Source organism: Mustelus asterias, chromosome 15, assembly GCF_964213995.1.
Source record: "Mustelus asterias chromosome 15, sMusAst1.hap1.1, whole genome shotgun sequence".
Lineage (NCBI taxonomy): Eukaryota > Metazoa > Chordata > Chondrichthyes > Carcharhiniformes > Triakidae > Mustelus > Mustelus asterias.
Genome location: NC_135815.1, coordinates 20,867,287 through 20,884,252, shown reverse-complemented (window position 1 = coordinate 20,884,252; position 16,966 = coordinate 20,867,287). Strand labels below are relative to the sequence as shown.

Genomic DNA, 16,966 nt, shown 5'->3' with positions numbered 1-16,966 from the left:
GTTAATTCTAAGCAAATTGCCTCCGCACCTTGTACTGGTTGTCCCTCCTCAATTTCAAAATCTAAATCCCTTAAGTGCTGTTAGCGCTTGTGGCAAGTGGAGTGGCTGTCAGTGAGAGATTGAGCAGCCCCAGAGATTGTTAATGGCAGCATCTTGAGGACACTTAGGAGAACACAAGAGGAAGAAGCATTACAATGGAGAAGACTTACAATGGAGAAGTATTACAGCTGTGTTGGCAACATGTTCCCTCTAATAATGGAATAAAGGAAGAGGAAGCATGAACAGCTGTATCGACTGGTGGCCTGGAACTTGTTACCATCCTCCTGCTTGACTCCCTTTGATTGGCTCGATCATTTTCTGACACTGTCACTGCCCAGTCGTTTCCTCAATGGCTAGGATTGGTGGACCCAATATCCACTCTTTGACCTCAATGTCCTGTTACTGCACTGCGAACCAAAAGCATGCATTAACCAAGTTGCTGTAAGTGAAAGTCACATTAGTGGGATGAGATTTTCTGATAATTGAGCAGTTTGTGGCTATATTATCAGTTTCTTTGGTGTGGGGTCCAGCTGGAGAATTCCAGGCATTTTCCACCTGTTTAAGATGGAAATTAATGATGGAAAATCAGGTTGGTTTCTTCTAAGCATGCAATCCATACTTGTCTGATTTTTCTTTCTGTGGCCTGCATCAGATGATCTTTTACACTTTAAGCACAAACAGAGAAAAAATTGTTTTATTATTTTCTACAGCATGCTAATGTTATCTTAATTGGTTGTAAGTACTTATTTCATATAATAAGTACTTATAAGTAAAATCTGTAATTTTATTTTATTTAGTTGCATTAACCATTTTCATACATTGGGGAACCCTTGAATTTAATTTTTGCCTGGGCAAACCTTAAATCCTTAAAGTCCATTATTTACTTTGGTCGAGCCATTGGATGAATACTGCATTTATAAGTTTTCAGTGTGTACCTTAGTTCTCTCCTGACCACAGTTTGATGTATAGATCCACACATGACTAAAACAGCATTATATGTGTTTCTGTGCCTCTCGTGTGATTTTGGCAATGTATTTTATTTTTATTATATAATTAAACAAATATTTTCAGATTATTTGATTTGCTGAAAAATAATCAAAACTTTGGGCCCGATTTTACCATTTCGATTCTAAGTTCTGGGCAGACTTCAACTGGGAGTGTTTCAGATCCGACTTTTAGATCTGTTCTCCGGCACCCCCATACACACTCTGCCTGAAAAAATATCAGTGATTCCGAATTGCGCTGCAGAAGCTTGTAGGTGGGGCTTATCGTGCCCGAAACGCTGCAGCGCCAATCGAAGCCTTCAACTGCGCATGTGCAGTAAAAAAAATAGAAAAACGCTCCCCAGCCACATCGTTCCCAGGCCGGATAATGCCTCCCCCCTGGCCCCCACAGGCATTGCCCCACATCCACAACATTACTATCCCCCCCGCCCCCCCCCCATACCCAGACAAATCGCAGCTCCCTGCCCCCTTTCCTCCCCCACTGATCGCACGCAGAGCGGCAGCGGACCCCCCCTACCTCCCCTTGGTCGCACGCAGAGTGGCAGCGGACCCCCCTGCCCCCACCTGAGAATGAACTGACCCGCCTCCCCCCCCAACAGAGAGCCATCTGACTTGCCTGCCTTCTTCCCCTCAGAGAGCCATTTGACCCGCATCCCTCCCCCCCACCAGAGAGCCATCTGACCCGCCTCCCCCCCCACACCTCCACCCTCCACCACCACCGATCTGAGTCAGAGAGCCACCGGAAACTCTGAACTTACCTCCTCAGAAGCTGGAACACCCGAATCGGACCTTTGTGGACCATGTCTGTTTCACGCCGAATCTGGACGGGCGAACGCGATGGTAAAGGGGGAAGTGCTAGTAAAGTTGGGCGTCTAGCCCATTAATTCAATTTAAATGCATGCAAATTCATTTAAATTGCCGTCACGCCTGTTTTGGGCGCGGTCCCAATTACCACCATTTTCAGCCATTGGTAAAGGGGGAACAGTAAGAAGTTTAACAACACCAGGTTAAAGTCCAACAGGTTTATTTGGTAGCAAAAGCGCTACCCCAGTCCAACGCCGGCATCTCCACAACAGGGGGAACAGGGCAGAGGCGGCCGCGGATCATACCCAATTTTACCAAGTTTGCGCGCCTGAAAACGGGTGTAACGTGATGGTGAAATCGGGCTCTTTGTGTCCTTCACTCATCAGAAAAATTGCAAGAGTACCAAATTTCAATGGGAGTCATAATTAATATGACATGAAACAATGGTGTTGATTGATTGTCAAGAGGACTGGTTGAGGCATTGTCATGTAGAATGCTCCAAGGAACAGTTATCCTCCAAGCTTTTGTTTAAATTGAATAAAAGCAGGCCAACTCTGATTAGTCAAGGTGTTGCCATGGGCAATGCACCAGGGAACGGTTGACCCCATGTTTTTGTTCATTGAAAAAGGTGCAATAACTGGTCATGTCCCTTTTGCCTGCAGAGGACAGGGCCCAGCAGATGAATATATGTAGCTTCTAGAAAGTGTAAGTGAGCCACATGGTGAGCCCAACTGATACTCTTAAATGGGTTGTTGGTGTAATTCTTAGCGCATTAAGGATTGTTCAGTAAGTGATGTCCAATTGCGGAATGACATCTAATGTTGGATATTATGTTCTGAGTTTTGCAAACTTTGCCTGTTGTGTTTGATACAATCCACCCGTCATTGGGACGTGCAGCCTACATACATGGCTTCACATCAACGCTGAAATTCATATACCATACTACTCATTTGTATCGTAAGCTGAATGACGTTTTGGCTTGATGGCAGTATCCTATCAGTGATGAATACCACTTGTGTCATTACTGCATAATAGATATGCAAAATGACTCGTTCCACCTGTTGCTCAAATCTTTGAGACAACTTATCCCTCCAGGATAATTTGGGTTAGACTGGACACTTCAAGATTAAAAATGGTGGCCTTAGGCTAATTCATGAGTTTGTGCGATATACATAGAAACAGTGAAACATGGAAGATAGTAGCAGGAGGAGGCCATTTGGCCTTTCAAGCCTACTCCGTGATTCATCATGACCCATGGCTGATCATCCAACTCAATAGCCTAATCCTGCTCTCTCCCCATAACCTTTGATCCCATTTTCCCCAAGTGCTATATCTAGCATTTTGTTGAATACACTGAATGTTTTGGCATCAACTACTTCCTTTGGTAATGAATTCCATAGGCTCACCACTCTTTGGGTGAAGAACTGTCTCCTCATCTCCATCCTAAATGGTCTACCCCGAACTGGCTAGCTGTAGAGATTTGCATTCTAATTAGTATTCTGTAACTTGATTTCTGTGTCTCTGTGCACTGTTGGAGAACAGATATCCACTCCATCTGACGAAGGGGCAGCGCTCCGAAACCTTATGGTATTTGCTACCAAATAAACCTGTTGGACTTTAACCTGGTGTTGTGAGACTTCTTACTACCCCGAATCCTCAGACTAGCAGGCTAGCCATTATCCTGCAGGAAAGCTCTGATGTACCCTATTTTGGCATCAGGCTTGCATGGTTAGCAAATGATTTGTGCCCTATTTATGATGTTGGCAATAAGGCCAATCTTACGTGGAGTTTTAGAAATCCAATGTGTATATTGACCAGTGAAGGTAGGCGTTCAATCCACTGTAGGAGGAGGCATATAAGCGAATTTCTCAACTAGCATATCAAGAAAAAGAAGTTCATCAGACTGCACCATTTCAAAGGTGAATTTAAGTGTAAATGTAGCCTATTACTATGTGTAAGAAAATTCTTACATACAGCTGCAGGTTCAAATATATCAAAAGTATTATCTACGTATCTATTTAAATACGCATCAGGTAGGAGGTTAGGGAGTCATTCCATCCAAAACACACTTCCTGTGGGAACCAATGAAAATCTTAGCGAGAGCTGGATCTAGAAGGGATCCCATGGCAATGCCATCTACTTGGGCAGGCATGGTATCATTAAAGCTGAACTCCACTGCCTAAGCTGCTAAGTACATAAGTTCAATGAATACAGATTCATACAATACCGGCGTGGCCAGATTGTCATGATATAGTGAGACGTTGCAAACGTCTATAGTATCCTTGAGTGGCACATTAGTGAGTAGCCTTGCGGTATCAAACAAGCACATGGACTCAGCAACGCTGTTGAAATGCATGACTTGCATAATCTTCATGAGTTAATGAATCCTTCATCATGTGGAAAATTCACTCAGAATTGATTGTAGAAACGCACTGACCCATTCGGCCAATTCATATGGTGAACCGGTCATAGATAAGGTACAGGACTTCTTGACCACCCCCCTCCCCCTTCCCCACAATGTGTTTCTCAGCAGCAGGAGTCAACCTGCTGTTAGCCGGTGGCGGGATCTTCTGGTCCCGCCGTTGTCAATGGGATTTCCTATTGAATTCACCCCATCCCAATCATGGGAAACCTGCAATGGGGGTGCAGCATCGGAGGGACTGGAAGATTCCACCAGCATGAACAGCCAGAAGATCTCACCCAAGATAGGGGGGAAAGAGACATCACTTTTGTAACTTGCTTTCAAGCAGGGCTGTGTGGTCATGCTTAGCAGCAGGTCTAATAGATACAAATTTGGCTCCGTCATTCGGAACAGCATGCAGGTCGTTAATATAGTTGTGCTTGTTGAGGACAATTACTCTTATCCCTTTGTCAGTCGTGCAGATGTACATATTTGGGTTGGCCTTCAGGCCTCACAATGTCATGAGACCATAAGATATAGGAGCAGAATTTGACCCATCGAGTCTGCTCCTCCATTCAATCATGGCTGACAGGTTTCTCAACTCCATTCTCCTGCCTTTTCTCCATAACCCAGAAGATGCCACCAGTCATTTGTGCTACATGTGGAAATCAGACAAGTCATAGATGTCTTCTGATGAGTCGAGGTATTGTCATGGAGAATGCACCAGAGAATTATTGTCCCCTAAGCTTTTATTTAGTTGAAAAAGATGCAATGCCATTTGTTTGCAGTGGGCAGCACACTGCATATGAATATATGTAGCTGCAAGTAAGCCTAAAGGAACCACATTAGCCTGACTGATAACTTTAAATTGGTTGTCACTCTAATTATTAGCGCACTCAGAATTGTTCAGTATGTGCTGTCCAGTTGCTGAATCACATCTAATGTGGGATATTATGTTCTGAGTTTGGCAAGCATGGACTGGTTGAGTATGGTCTCCATGGCAGAATTCAAGTTCTGTACTGCCAGGCGAATATTTGAGTTCCTCGATTATTAATATAAAGTTTGAGGAAGTTTTACTGTTGATAAGTGTTCTTATAAACCACTTTTTAACACGGAAGCAAATGTCTGCAGATGTTGGAAATCTGAAATAAAAGCAGACAATCCTTGAAAAACTTGGCAGGTGTGGTCGCATTGGAGGAGAGAGAAACAGATCTTTTGTCAGAACTGGGAAAAGTTAGAAATGTGCGGCATGCTGGCACTGGTGCCTCACATTGCCAGAGACCCGTGTTCAATTCCAGCCTTGGGTGACAGTCTGTTTGTAGTTTGTATGTTCTTCCCGTGTCTGTGTGGGTTTCCTCCAGGTGCTCCAGTTTCCTCCCACAGTCCAACGATTAGGTGGATTGGCCATGTTCAATTGCCCTTTAGTGTCCCAGGATGTGTATGTAGGTTGGCGTGATTAGCCAGGGTAGATCTGCAGGGTTACGGGGTGGACCTGGGTCAGATTTTCTTTCAGAGAGTCAGTGCAGACTCGATGGGCCAAATAGCCTCCTTCTGTACTATGGGCATTCTATGAAAGGGAGCGAGTGGGATTAAAAAGGGAAGGTCTGTAATTTTTCTATGCCTCCATTTTTCTTCATTTTTCTTTGCTGGTTTCCTTTTTTTTCTCTTGTTTCTCTCTTATTTGCTCTCTTTGCTTTCAGAAGGATCCTGCCATTCACACCTCATCCGTGCACACATTTTGTTCTTTTACTTGTCCCATTACCACTCCCTTTGGTTTTGCACCATAAAAGCTTTTGCCATTTAATATCTCCTGCCCTCCACCCACTTGCTGATCTTCACTTTTGGTCTTTCTCCTATCCTGCCCCTTTCACTTACTCACATCTCGAACTTTTCCCAGTTCTGATGAAAAATCATGTCCGTAAAGCATTAACCCAATTTCCAACCCCGTTTTGTGTAGTGTTCTGTCCGAAAGACATGCTGGTTAGGTGCAATGGCCATGCTAAATTCTCCCTCAGTGTGTGGCAACTAGGGAATTCTCATAGTACCTTCATCGCAGTGTGAGTGTAAGCCTGCTTGTGACTCTAAAACCTAAATTGAACTTCTGGTGCTGGAGTACCTTTATATTGCAAGAATTGAGATGTGTATTAATTTAAAATAATTATGATGTATTTTTTCTTCAGCCAGGCTGTGTAAATACTACAGAAGTGGACATCAAGAAATCATCCCGAATGAGAAACCCTCACAAAACAAGAAAGGTAAACCTATTTCCAATAAGTCAGTTAGTACTGACAGAACATTGTAAACCCAATATATTGTGAGTTAATCTCTGTGAATACATTCATCACTGGCACTGTGCCATGCCTGTGCACACATTCATGACAATGCCAGTATTGTGAACCCATATCCATCCTGCACATTTCCTAAAGTACTGGAATGTTAGCCAGTGCCCCAAAAGCAAATGATGTAAATTACATTTCTGTTACATTGGCCATTCTGTGGCTTATTATTGTACATTAGCTATTAGTAGCATGTATACTGAGGAGAGGGTGGTGCAGTGGTATTGTCACTGGACTAGAAATCCAGAGACCCTGGGCAATTGCTCTGGGGAGACCCAGGTTCAAATCTCACCACAGCAGATGGTGAAATTTGAATTTAATAAAAACCTGAAATTAAAAGTCTAATGATGACCGTTGTTAGGACTAATATCCTTTAGGGAAGGAAATCTGTCGAATGTGACTCCAGATCCACAGAAATATGGTTGACTTTTAACTGCCCCCTTAAGGGCAATTAAGAGTGGGCAATAAATTCTGGCTCAGTCCACGGCACCACATCCCATAAAAAAGGGGCGGCACAGTGGGCAGCACTGCTGCCTCACAGCGCCAGGGACACGGGTTCAATTCTGACCTTGGGCGACTGTCTGTGTGGAGTTTGCATGTTCTCCCCGTGTCTGCATGGATTTCCTCTGGGTGCTCCAGTTTCCTCCCACAGTCCAATGATGTGTAGGTTAGGTTGATTAGCAATTGTAAATTGTCCCTACAAGATGTGTAGGTTAGGGGGATTAGCAGGGAAAATGCATGGGGCTAAAGGGATAGGGCCTGGCTGGGACGCTCTATACAAAAGTCCAATGGGTCAAAGGCCTCCTTCTGCACTGTAGCAATTCTATGTTTCTCTGCTACTTATGTTCTTTTGACTCTATTGTTGATGGTCCACATATACACTGCCAGCACAATTTGGATAAACAGGGACCAAGAAATCAAACAATGAACATTTCCACCCAATGCAAACTTCCACATAGTTGCTTCTGGGCAGTGTGACCTTGCTATCATTTCCTCTACTCGGAGCAGTAGTCTAATTATGGGCAGTTTTAGCATGTCTAATGTTTGGGCAGAATTGCTGACCGGTACAACTTTGTCCATCATAGGCAAACCTGAAAAGCAACTGGTTAAAAAGACAGAAGCAAACAATTTCATCTACTTGAATCCATTTTTTTTTTACTGTTCAGTTGATGTGTCGCATCCTTTGAAATTTTTCAGCTAATGTTTTATGCATCAATGTATTCGCCTTGGGCACGACATATGCATAAACGCATCAACTTATCATTCACTTTGGACGGAATTTTTCGGCCCTTCACGCCAGCGGGATTCTCTGGCCCAGCTGCAGCAAACGGAGATTTGACTGAGCGCCAAATTCTACGTCTTCGCTTGCAGCAGCAGTAGGGCGTGAATGGCTGGAGAATTGCGGCCTTTATCTTGAGAGTAATGTAATTTTGTTGAAGCTAAGCCTAACTGTGTTCTTCTGTGCTTCCCAGTTCAGGTGAGACAGAGCAGAGTCTGTGCAGTGTCTGGTAGTATGTTTATGAAATGAGGGAGCAGTAGAACCATTCAGAAAAGTACTTCTGTTGCCGAATTGCAATTCCAGCACTGCTCCACAATACTCCGTTAGCTTATATTTGTCACTGGGGGCCAGTTAGCTCCATTGGTTAGTGAGTGGTTCAGAATGATGCCAACAGCATGGGTCTGATTCCTGTGGTAGACTTGAGACGTGCTTCCGTACCCTGAGAGGAGAAGGCAATGGGAAAGCACCACTGACAAAAACTGCCAAACAAATGATTCAAGTTGAAACACCACATGGTGGCACAGTGGTTAGCACTGCTGCCTCACAGCGCCAGGGACCCAGGTTCAATTCCCGGCTTGGGTCACTGTCTGTGCGAAGTTTGCCCATTCTCCCTGTGTATGTGTAGGTTTCCTTCGGGCGCTCCAATTTCATCCCACACTCCAAAGATGTGCAGGTTAGGTTGATTGGTCATGCTAAATTGACTTTTAATGTCAGGGGGATTAGCAGGGTAAATATGTGAGGTTACGGGGATAGGGCCTGGGTCAGATTGTTGTCAGTGCAGGTTCGGTGAGTTGAATGGCCTCTTTCTGCACTGTAGGGATTCTATGGACTCTATGATCAGTAATGACCAAGGACAGTTCATGCATGAATAAACATTTGCTCCTCTGGATGTGGTTTGATCCTGAATGATCCAAAGTGGATTTTAGACAAACTCAAAGGAAGGAATGCTATTTGCACTGGATTTTTCAAGGTCAGCTTATTCGAACAGCTCCAGGAGTGGATCTGGATTATTCATGGAGCATATCAGTGGTGGCAATGGAACATTGCATGTAAATGCAATTGCATTTGAAGAAATGGAGACAATTGAAAGGAACAGCAGATTCTTTTCAATTGTGGAAGGAAGATGGAAGCAGATTCTGTAACAATGTCCAAGAGGCATCTGGATAGATACATGAATAAGCAGGGAATAGAGAGATATGGACCATGTAGAGACAAGAAAATATTTGATTAAAGAGGCATCTGTGTCAGTACAGACTTAGTGGGCCGAAGGGCCTGTTCCTGTACTATTCTTTGTTCTTCGTTCTAATATAAAAATTGGTCAGTTACCAGTGAAGATGTCATCATTCATACATCCCAAGAAGCTGATTGGCCATCAATGTCATCTTGTTTTGAAAAAATGACAAATAACCACCGTGTGAATTTCACAGTGAATATTTCAAGAATAGTAAATAGTCTGAACTGATTTCAAGAGTGTAATCTCTTTCCCGGACTCAGTTGATGATTATAATTACTCAAGCTTCTCTCTGAGTCAATCACATTATCTTGATCCTTTAATTAGATTACTGTCCTGTCATCGCTCCTAGGTACCTGTTTCTCGGCAAATACCTGTTAAATGTCCTGTTAAACAACACCAAATTATTTCCAAATAAATGTCTAATAAGTGGAACTAAACATTAGTAAAATCATATCAAATGGACAGTGTACATGTGAGAGAACGCAATTGCTTTCTACGACAAATTCAGGTGAAATTTCCCTTGGGCAGGTGGCAGCAGATCTTTCACACAGCAGCACTAAGTTAGATATCTAGGGGTGATCTTTAGCCCACTGCGCCTGTCCCTGAGAATGACAGCGGGGGCTCAAAATCCAAGAGTCGTAGATCTCAGTGCAGCAGTTGGGTACTCATTACCAGGAGCTGATAAGGTGCCTATGACTGGGGGGAGACCACCACAACCCCACCACCCCACCCCCCTTTCTCACATGTTGTCTGCCTCTCACCAGTTTGTGTGCTTTCATCTCCCGCAGGAAGAGAAAATGAGGAGCTGTGAGTGTTCATAAAAGCTTTTGTGGAGAGGAGGGAAGGGCAGCCATTGTGTAGGGTGCTGCGAAGCATGGACACAACAACACATTAAAGTTTAAAGTTTTGATTAGTGTCACAAGTAGGCTTACATTAACGGTGCAATGAAGTTACTGTGAAAATCCCCCTAGTCTCCACACTCCGGCACCTGTTCGGATACACTGAGGGAGAATTTAGCATGGGCCAATACACCTAACCAGCACGTCTTTCGGACTGTTGGGAGGAAACCGGAGCACCCGGAGGAAACCCACACAGATACAGGAAGAACGTGCAGACTCTGCACAGACAGTGACCCAAGTCAGAATTGAACCCGGGTCCCTGACGCTGTGAGACAGCAGTGCTAACTACAGTGACACCGTGCCACCCTGAAGGTGGATGGTGATGTTGACTGCATGGGAATGAGGTGCCTGCATAGAGGGATTGAGTGGAGGTACAAGGTGTGTTGACCCCAGGTATACTGTACAGGAGAGTGCTGAGCAAGTCAGAGTGTGGGGTTCAGCAATCGAATCATAGAATCCCTACAGTGCAGAACAAGGCCATTCGGCACATCGAGCCTGCACCAACAACAATCCCACTCTGGCGCTATCCATACAATGGCACAATGGCTAGCACTGCTGCCTCAGAGCACCAGGGACTTGGGTTCAATTCCCGGCTTGAATAACTGTCTGTGCAGAGTCTGCATGTATTCCCCGTGTCTGCGTGGGTTTCCTCCGAATGCTCCAGTTTCCTCTCACAGTCAGAAAGATGTGCTGGTTAGGTGCATTGGCCATGCTAAATTCTCCCTCGGTGTACCCGAACAGGCACCAGAGTGTGGAGACTAGGGGGATTTTCACAGTAACTTCATTGCAGTGTTAATGTAAGCCTACTTGTGACACTAATAAAAAATAAACTTTATACTTTTTTCTCATAACCCCACATATTTACCATGCCAATCCCCCTGACACTAAGGGACAATTTAGCATGGCCAATCAATCTAACCCACACATTTTGGAGTATGGGAGGAAACCAGAGCACCAAGAGGAAACCCACGCAGACATGGGGAGAACGTGCAGACTCCGCACAGACAGTGACCCGAGGCTGAAATTGAACCTGGGTCCCTGGCGCTGTGAGGCAGCAATGCTAACCACTGTGCCACCAAGTATTTTACACCACTTACCTGCCATGCCCCCCTGAGTTCCTGGATCCACGTCGTGCACTGTCTCTTGCTCAGAGAGGGCATGTCAGGCTGCTGGCTTCCTTCGTCATTCCCACTGTTCCAGCATGGTCAAAGGTGAGAAGGCCCTGGTTTCAATCCCTCCCAGCTCCCAGTCTTCCCTTTGTAAAGCACATGGGCTGAACATTATTAGCTGGTGAGGTAAGAAGTAAAAACCACTGGACATAATTATCAAAAATTGAGACAAGTGGCTCTTTGGAAAAACCAAACAGCTTAACAAAAATCTGTTTTGTGACATAGAATCTTGGATCACCAGTAAAATTATATCAGAGCCAGTGTTACTTGTGAATACAAAATCCAGCTTTCTGCTATAATAATCATAGAATCATAGAATGATAGAATCCCTCCAGTGCAGAAGCCCATCAAGCCTGCTCCGACCACAATTCCACCCAGGCCCTATCCCCGTAACCCCACACATTTACTCTGCCAATCCCCCTGACACTCAGGGTCAATTTAGCTTGGCCAATCAACCTAACCCACGCATCTTTGGAGTTTGTGAATAAACCGGAGCACGCGGAGGAAACCCACACAGACACGGGGAGAACGTACAAACTCCACGCAGACAGTGACCCGAAGCCGGAATTGAACCTGGGTCCCTGGCGCATGTGTGTGGATACGGATGTTAAAACATGCACACTAAAATTGCAGTCCTGCATCTAGACATCTTATTCAACTTTAATAAGGTTGAAAATATTGTGAATGAAAGGGGAAATAAGGATAACTTTAGAACACGTTAGTGCCTTTCTGTAAGGGCTCTTTAACAGCCCCCTTTTGTATCCTGTCCTTCAGTCTGTCTATGGGCTACAAAACGATGTCCGAAGCCACAGTCCCACCCACACGCCCGCACCAGAAGTAAAGCAACCAACGGTAGAAGAATTACATCAACAGGTTTGTAATATTAATCAAGTGATTTAAACGAGGACTACTCCTTTCCAGCCTGATGAATTTGACTTGATGTTTTTCCCTATTACAGATAAAGTTCTGGCAAATGCAGCTAGATAGACACCGGTTAAAAATGTCCAAAGTTGCAGAAAGGTAAGGTTCTGTTTTCCTGTTTGATGGCTTTGCTGCATTATTCTCTGCCTTCCTCTGTCCTTCATCACTTTCCTCTCTGCACCAGGCGCAATGTCCTGGCCGAGGGTCACAGACGATTTGAGGGCATTTAATGTTTGAGTGTTTGTTCCGTTTTTTTGAAGCCCTGCAGTGTTTGAGAAGATGTGCTGTTTTAGAGCATGTGGTGTCCGAGAACACCTGGTGTTTGAGTGCATGTGATATTTGAGAGCTTTTACTGTGCTATAGTGGGCTGGATTTTTCATTCCCCGCCAGTAGGTTTGAAGATGGGGGTTGTCCATTAAACTCATTGGCAGCCTACCTGCCCAACGCTGACCCTATTGCAGATTTACCATTAACAAGGGTGGCATCGGGTGAGGATCTTAAGGGGGCATTGAATTCCCACCCTCTTCAATGGGCCTACTGGACCCATTCGAGGCCCTGTCCAAAGTTTTACCCACTCCCCTCCAGATTATCCTCCCCCAACTGGCCTCTCAAATCCCAAACCCCCTACCTACCCTCTTGCCGGGACTTGCCAGCTTGTCAGCGAGACCTTCATTATTTTTACCCATTCATTGGATGTGGGTCTCACTGGCTGGGCTAGCATTTATTACTCATCCTGAATAGCCCTGAAACTGAGTGGCTTGCTCGGCTATGTCAGAGAGTCAACCACATTGCTGTGGGTCTGGAGTAGACCAGACCAGGTAAGGATGGCAGATTTCCTTCCCTAAAGGACATTAGTGAACCAGGTGGGTATTTATAGCAATTGGCAATGGTTCCATCATCACCATTAGACTTTTAATGCAAGATTTATTTTAAATTCAAATTTCACCCGGGGTGGGAATTAAACCCAAACACTTAACCAAATTCTAATCCAATGTTGTGTGTTGCTGCTCCCTGATTAGCTGGCAGCTCCCTGAGGCACAACTTCCTGTCCATGAGAGTCAGAAACCCCGCCTCCATCCTATTAACAGCCATTTGACAGAACCAGTGTTCTCCTCCTTGGCTCCACTTTGACTATTTATAGAATCATGGAACATAGGATCCCTACAATGCAGAATGAGGCCATTTGGCCCATTGAGTCTGCACTGATGGGCCATTAGCTGTGGGGGATGGACAATTGGGCACCTTGCCGAATTTAGCCCAGTGTGAACCATGTTGCTTGTTTGAGTGCGTGTCTTGTTTGAGAATTTCCAGGGTTTAAATGTACACAGGGTGGAATTTCCCCATCCTGCTCGCCACAGGTATCGAAGCAGGCGGGGGGGGCAGACCATGCGAAGGTCCAATGACCTCAGACCAAGGAATTTCCGATTTCCAGCCTTGGGGTGAGCGCAGCCAGAAAATCCCGCCCACTATGTGTGTGTGTGTTTGTGTGTGTGTGTGTGAGAGATAAGACTTCAAGACTTTTTTTTCCCTCAGGGTCTGTAAATTCTTCTTCGTCATTGATGTACTTGTAGCTATTGTCTTGCTCCTAACTTCTTCTGTGGCGCAGTGGTTTAGCCTGTGTGTCAGAATGCCTGCTGCTTGCATCTGTGATTGATTCCGATATATGTGGATCATGACTGGGAGTGTTAGTACTCGGGTCACACAGCTCTCTGTCCTACTGCCTACAGCTTCTTGCGCGCATCAATGGAACTGCCACTGATCACGTTCACTTGACTGGTCCTGTGCTTTTGCATGCCTGCCACTGCTGGAAGCTTTTTTTAACAAGTTCCAATAATCTGCTTTATGTTTCAATAATAGGCTTCAACAATGTCTTTGATGCTTGTCTTTAAGCTCTGTGCAAGTGAGTGAAAGCCAGCTTTAGCTGCTTCTCGAATATGGGATCCAAAGCAGGCACTAGAACAGTGAGAGGATTTGTGCGAGATGTACTTGTTTTCAAAGTCAGACCTCAGTAGAGCTGACTACTGTCCAATCCTTGCACAGCCATTGAATATTAAGCCAAATGTTCGCTCGCCATGCTGTTGAAATTTAAACACACTGTGGGAAAATAGGAACATAAAAATTACATTCCAAACCAATCCACAAAAACATTATAAAATTTTCGAAACCATAGTCATTCAATTTATTAGCCCTTCATAAGTTCATAAGATATAGGAGCAGAATTAAGCCATTCATCCCATCGAATCTGCTCCGCCATTCAATCATGGCTGATATGCTCGTCATCTCCATTTTCCTGCCTTCTCCCCATAACCTTTCAAGCCATCACCAATTAAAAATCTGTCTAACTCCTCCTTAAATTTACTCACTGTCCCAGCATCCACCACACTTTGGGGTAGCAAATTCCACAGATTCACAACCCTTTGGGAGAAATAGCTTCTCCTCAATTCCGTTTTAAATTTGCTATCCCTTATCCTAAGACCGTGACCTCTCATCCTAGAATGCCCCACAAGAGACAGCATCCGCTCCACGTCTACTTAATCCATAACTTTTTTCATCTTGTTTACCTCAGTTTGATCTCCCCTCATTCTTCAGTGGCTCAATGGCACCGTGATTAGCACTGCTGCCTCACAGCACTAGAACCGAGGTTCGATTCTGGCTTTGGGTGACTGTGTGGAGTTTGCACATACTCCCCGTGTGTGCGTGGATTTCCCCCGAGTGCACCGGTTTCCTCCCACACTCCGAAGATGTGCTGGTTTGATGGATTAGCCATGATCAATGCACGGGGTTACGGGGATAAGAGCAAGGGACTCTGCTTATGTAGAGTGTGTTTTTGGAGGGTCGATGCAGACACGATGGGCTGAATGGCCTCCTTCTGCTCTGTAGAGATTCTATGGATTCAGTAGTTCCCATTATTTTAAACACTGTTAATGCTAAAAACTGAAGATAAATAGTTCATTTTTGTTAGGAATCAAATCACTGCTGCAATTGGTTGTTCAGGGCACAGTAAGGAATTGATATGCACTGATCCTTTGTTTCGTTGCTTTCTGTCCTAGAAGATTGCACCATATTTATAATAGCACTGCTGCCTCACAGCGCCAAGGACCTGGGTTCGATTCCCAGCTTGGATCACTCTCTGTGTGGAGTCTGCATGTCCTAACCGTGTCTGCATGGGTTTCCGCCGGGTGCTCCGATTTCCTCCCATCGTCCTAAAGACATGCTGGTTAGGTGCATTGGCCGTGCTAAATTCTCCCTCAATGTACCCAAACAGGTGCCAGAGTGTGCTGACTAGGGGATTTCCGCAGTAACTTCATTGCAGTGTTAATGTAAGCCTACTTGTGACACTAATTTTTTTTAAATTTTTTTTTGTGCTTTTCCAATTCAATCAAATCAAATCCAATTCAGAGTCTCAACAAGTTGAGACATTTCCAATCCAAGCTGACAAGACAGGGCCTTCACACCTGTCTTGGGCCTGATCTACATGAGCCAAGCTGATTGGAGGAGGGGGAGGTTTCCTCCTCCAAAGCTTGATCTCATTTGCATCTTAGCCAAAAGGCCGAGATACCACTTTTAAAAATTGCTTCATATGAATATGAAGCTTAAATGTAACCTAATGGCCTCAACCAAGCTCAGCATCCTCTCCATACTACACTTGATCTTAGCCAAAAGGCCGAGAAGAATAAATAAACTTTAAACTTTAAAATCTCTTGATTCATCTAACTAAGTGGCTTCTGTCAGACTTGCAACCACGAGCACTTCACATTAGTATCAGTAACACACTTGGTTGTGAATTATTCCTCTTGGATTCAAGTCCCAGTCCTGGACTTGAGCATATCATTTCTGCTGATATTGCAGTGCTGCTTTTTGGATGAGACATTAAACTCAGTGGATGAAAATTACCACGTCTTTATTCGAAGTGGATGAAAATTACCACGTCTTTATTCGAAGAAGAGCAGGGGAGGTCTGCAAGTGTGCAACCCAACATTCATCCAGCAACAAGTGCTCCAAAAATGGGTTTAACTGGTCATTCAGCCCTTCAATCTTTGTCAGACCTTGCTGTGTATAGATCAGTAGATCATGTATTTGGGAAAACACTAATTGCATTTCAGAGGACTCCATTGGCTGTACTTACAGTCTTTCCAGATGTTCTGAAGATGCAAAAGACGTGAAATGCATGACTCGAAACGTTGGCTCTATTCTCTCTCCACAGATGCTGTTAGACCTGCTGAGATTTTCCAGCATTTTCTATTTTAGCTTCAGATTCCAGCATCCGCAGTACTTTGCCTTTATGAAATACATGCCATCCATCCCAGTTCAAATAAATAACCACATATTCCAGAATACTGACATTCCTGACCTTTATGTCCCAGCTTAGGAAACAGATGTTCTGCCTTCTCCTTTTTCAAATCTTTGCACAGTTTGCAGCTGGATGGATGAAATATTCACCATTTATATGTGAAGAGTGGTAAATTAGGTGCTTACTGCTACAAGTGCACCACGATTAAGAATGTTTTTTGTTCCTGCTATCGAATTCTGCTTGCACAGACTTCAAGAGCAAAAACAATGTACAGCTACTATCTTGATTTGAATGTTTTATTTGTCATAAAATAGAACTAATTAGCCCTACATTCAGAAAATATAACCCTTGATGTTCAATCCCATCTGGAGCACGTTTTTGTCTCACCAGCTGTCTATTTTGTCTTCAGTCTGATAGGGTACTCAGAACAGTACATGGAATTTGACCCATTCCTTATAACCCCTGAACCCTCAAACCCATGGATGTCAGATGATATTTCCTTCTGGGAGCTCGAAGCAAGGTCAGTCTTTAAAGTCTTTTTTTCTCTTTCTTCTTCACTGAGAAACTTTGTGACACATTCCCTCATTTA

The 16,966-nt window shown here is 44.3% G+C and overlaps 1 protein-coding gene across 1 annotated transcript in view; it reads left to right on the top strand.

Annotated features, from left to right (window-relative positions):
- LOC144504901 (regulator of G-protein signaling 7) overlaps nucleotides 1-16,966 on the top strand; it is a 416,072-nt gene that overhangs the window by 369,870 nt on the left and 29,236 nt on the right. The window contains exons 9-12 of the mRNA XM_078230649.1: nucleotides 6,429-6,503; nucleotides 11,940-12,038; nucleotides 12,124-12,185; nucleotides 16,787-16,897. Coding sequence (XP_078086775.1) covers nucleotides 6,429-6,503; nucleotides 11,940-12,038; nucleotides 12,124-12,185; nucleotides 16,787-16,897 — 347 coding nt within the window. The remainder of the gene's footprint in view (nucleotides 1-6,428; nucleotides 6,504-11,939; nucleotides 12,039-12,123; nucleotides 12,186-16,786; nucleotides 16,898-16,966) is intronic.